At 73.9% G+C, this 1,803-nt stretch overlaps 1 protein-coding gene across 7 annotated transcripts in view; it reads left to right on the top strand.

Moving 5' to 3' along the window:
• Positions 1 to 89: 89 nt before the first annotated feature.
• Positions 90 to 1,803, top strand: part of ACADSB (acyl-CoA dehydrogenase short/branched chain) — a 59,576-nt gene continuing 57,862 nt past the window's right edge. For all 7 annotated transcript variants that reach the window (XM_075000498.1, XM_075000500.1, XM_075000496.1 and 4 more), the window contains exon 1: positions 90 to 178. In XM_075000498.1, the coding sequence (XP_074856599.1) occupies positions 146 to 178 (33 nt within the window). In that variant the 5' untranslated portion in view covers positions 90 to 145. The remainder of the gene's footprint in view (positions 179 to 1,803) is intronic.

Here is a 1,803-nt window from a genome sequence, read left to right as displayed (position 1 = left end):
CCATGTTTGTTGTGTCTCCCGTAGTAATAGCCCAACCCACCGGTTCCTCAACCCTCGCGAGATTAGCCAACTGTCTGCGCCGCGCAGGCTCGTGGTTGTTGTTACGAGCACGAGCGGAGGGGAGTCGGCAGCTGCAGTAACGAGCATGGCGGCGGCGCTGTGGCGGAGCTGCGCGAAGGTGAACCTGACGGGCACGGGCAGCCTTCATCAAGGAGGAGCTTAGGGTGCTGGGTCCTTCTGCAGAGCTGGGGTCGCTCCTTCCCGGCTCCCCCCCCCGCGACCCGAGCTTGTCACGCACACACCTGGCCCGCCCGCCACGATCCCGTCACCCCCGCCCGCCCCTGGGCCTGCCTGCCCCGAGCCTGTCACACCCCCCCCCCCCGCCCGGGCCTGCCCGCCCCGAGCCTGTCACACCCCCCCCCCCGCCCGGGCCTGCCCGCCCCGAGCCTGTCACACACCCCGCCCCCCCCCCGCCCGGGCCTGCCCGCCCCGAGCCTGTCACACACACCCCCCCCCGCCCGGGCCTGCCCGCCCCGAGCCTGTCACACCCCCCGCCCCCCCCCCCGCCCGGGCCTGCCCGCCCCAAGCCTGTCACACACACCCCCCCCCGCCCGGGCCTGCTCGCCCCGAGCCTGTCACACACACCCCCCCCCCGCCCGGGCCTGCTCGCCCCGAGCCTGTCACACACACCCCCCCCCGCCCGGGCCTGCTCGCCCCGAGCCTGTCACACCCCCCCCCCCCCGCCCGGGCCTGCTCGCCCCGAGCCTGTCACACCCCCCCCCCGCCCGGGCCTGCCCGCCCCGAGCCTGTCACACCCCCCGCCCCCCCCCGCCCGGGCCTGCCCGCCCCAAGCCTGTCACACACACCCCCCCCCCGCCCGGGCCTGCTCGCCCCGAGCCTGTCACACCCCCCCCCCCCCCGCCCGGGCCTGCTCGCCCCGAGCCTGTCACACTCCCCCCCCCCGCCCGGGCCTGCCCGCCCCGAGCCTGTCACACCCCCCCCCCCCCCCCCGCCCGGGCCTGCTCGCCCCGAGCCTGTCACACCCCCCGCCGGGCCTGCTCGCCCCGAGCCTGTCACACCCCCGCCCGCCCCCGGACCTGCTCGCCCCGAGCCCGTCACACCCCTGCCCGCCGCGGGCCAGCCTGCCCCGAGCCTGTCACCCCCCACCCCTAGGTCTGCTTGCCCCGAGCCTGTCACCCCCGCCCCACGTCTGTCTTTCTGGAGCCTGTCACACACACACACACACACACACCCCTGGGCTTGCCCACCCCGAGCCTGTCACACCCCCGCCTGCCCGGATCCCGTCACACACACCACCACCCCTGGGCCTGTCTGCCCTGAGCCTGTCACCCCGCCTCCGGGCATGCCCGCCCCAAGCCTGTCACACTCCCTGCCTGCCACCAGTCTGTCTGTCACACACTCCACCCTCAGGCCTGTCACACACTGCTGGCCCCAGGCCTGTCATCCCCCACTCCCAGGTCTGCTTGCCCTGAGCTTGTCACAACCCCCTGCCCCAGGCCTGCCTTTCTGGAGCCTGTCACGCATACACCCATCCCCACCCCCGGGCCTGCCCGCCCCGAGCCTGACACACCTCTGCCCCCAGGTCTGTCCACCGCAAGCCTGTCACGCCCATCCCTGGGCCTCCCTGTCTGAAACCTGTTACACCCCCCATCCCCAGGCTTGCCCTTCTGGAGCCTGTCACACCCCCTGCCCATCCTGAGCCTGCCACACGCACCACCTCCCGCTCCTGGGCTTGCCTGCCCCGAATGTGTCACACCCCAATTGTTGCTTTAATTGCACTGT

The sequence above is a fragment of the Carettochelys insculpta genome, chromosome 7 (genome assembly GCF_033958435.1).
Source record: "Carettochelys insculpta isolate YL-2023 chromosome 7, ASM3395843v1, whole genome shotgun sequence".
In the NCBI taxonomy this organism is placed as follows: domain Eukaryota; kingdom Metazoa; phylum Chordata; order Testudines; family Carettochelyidae; genus Carettochelys; species Carettochelys insculpta.
Note: the sequence above shows the minus strand (reverse complement) of the source record. Positions and strands in the feature narration are given on the sequence as shown.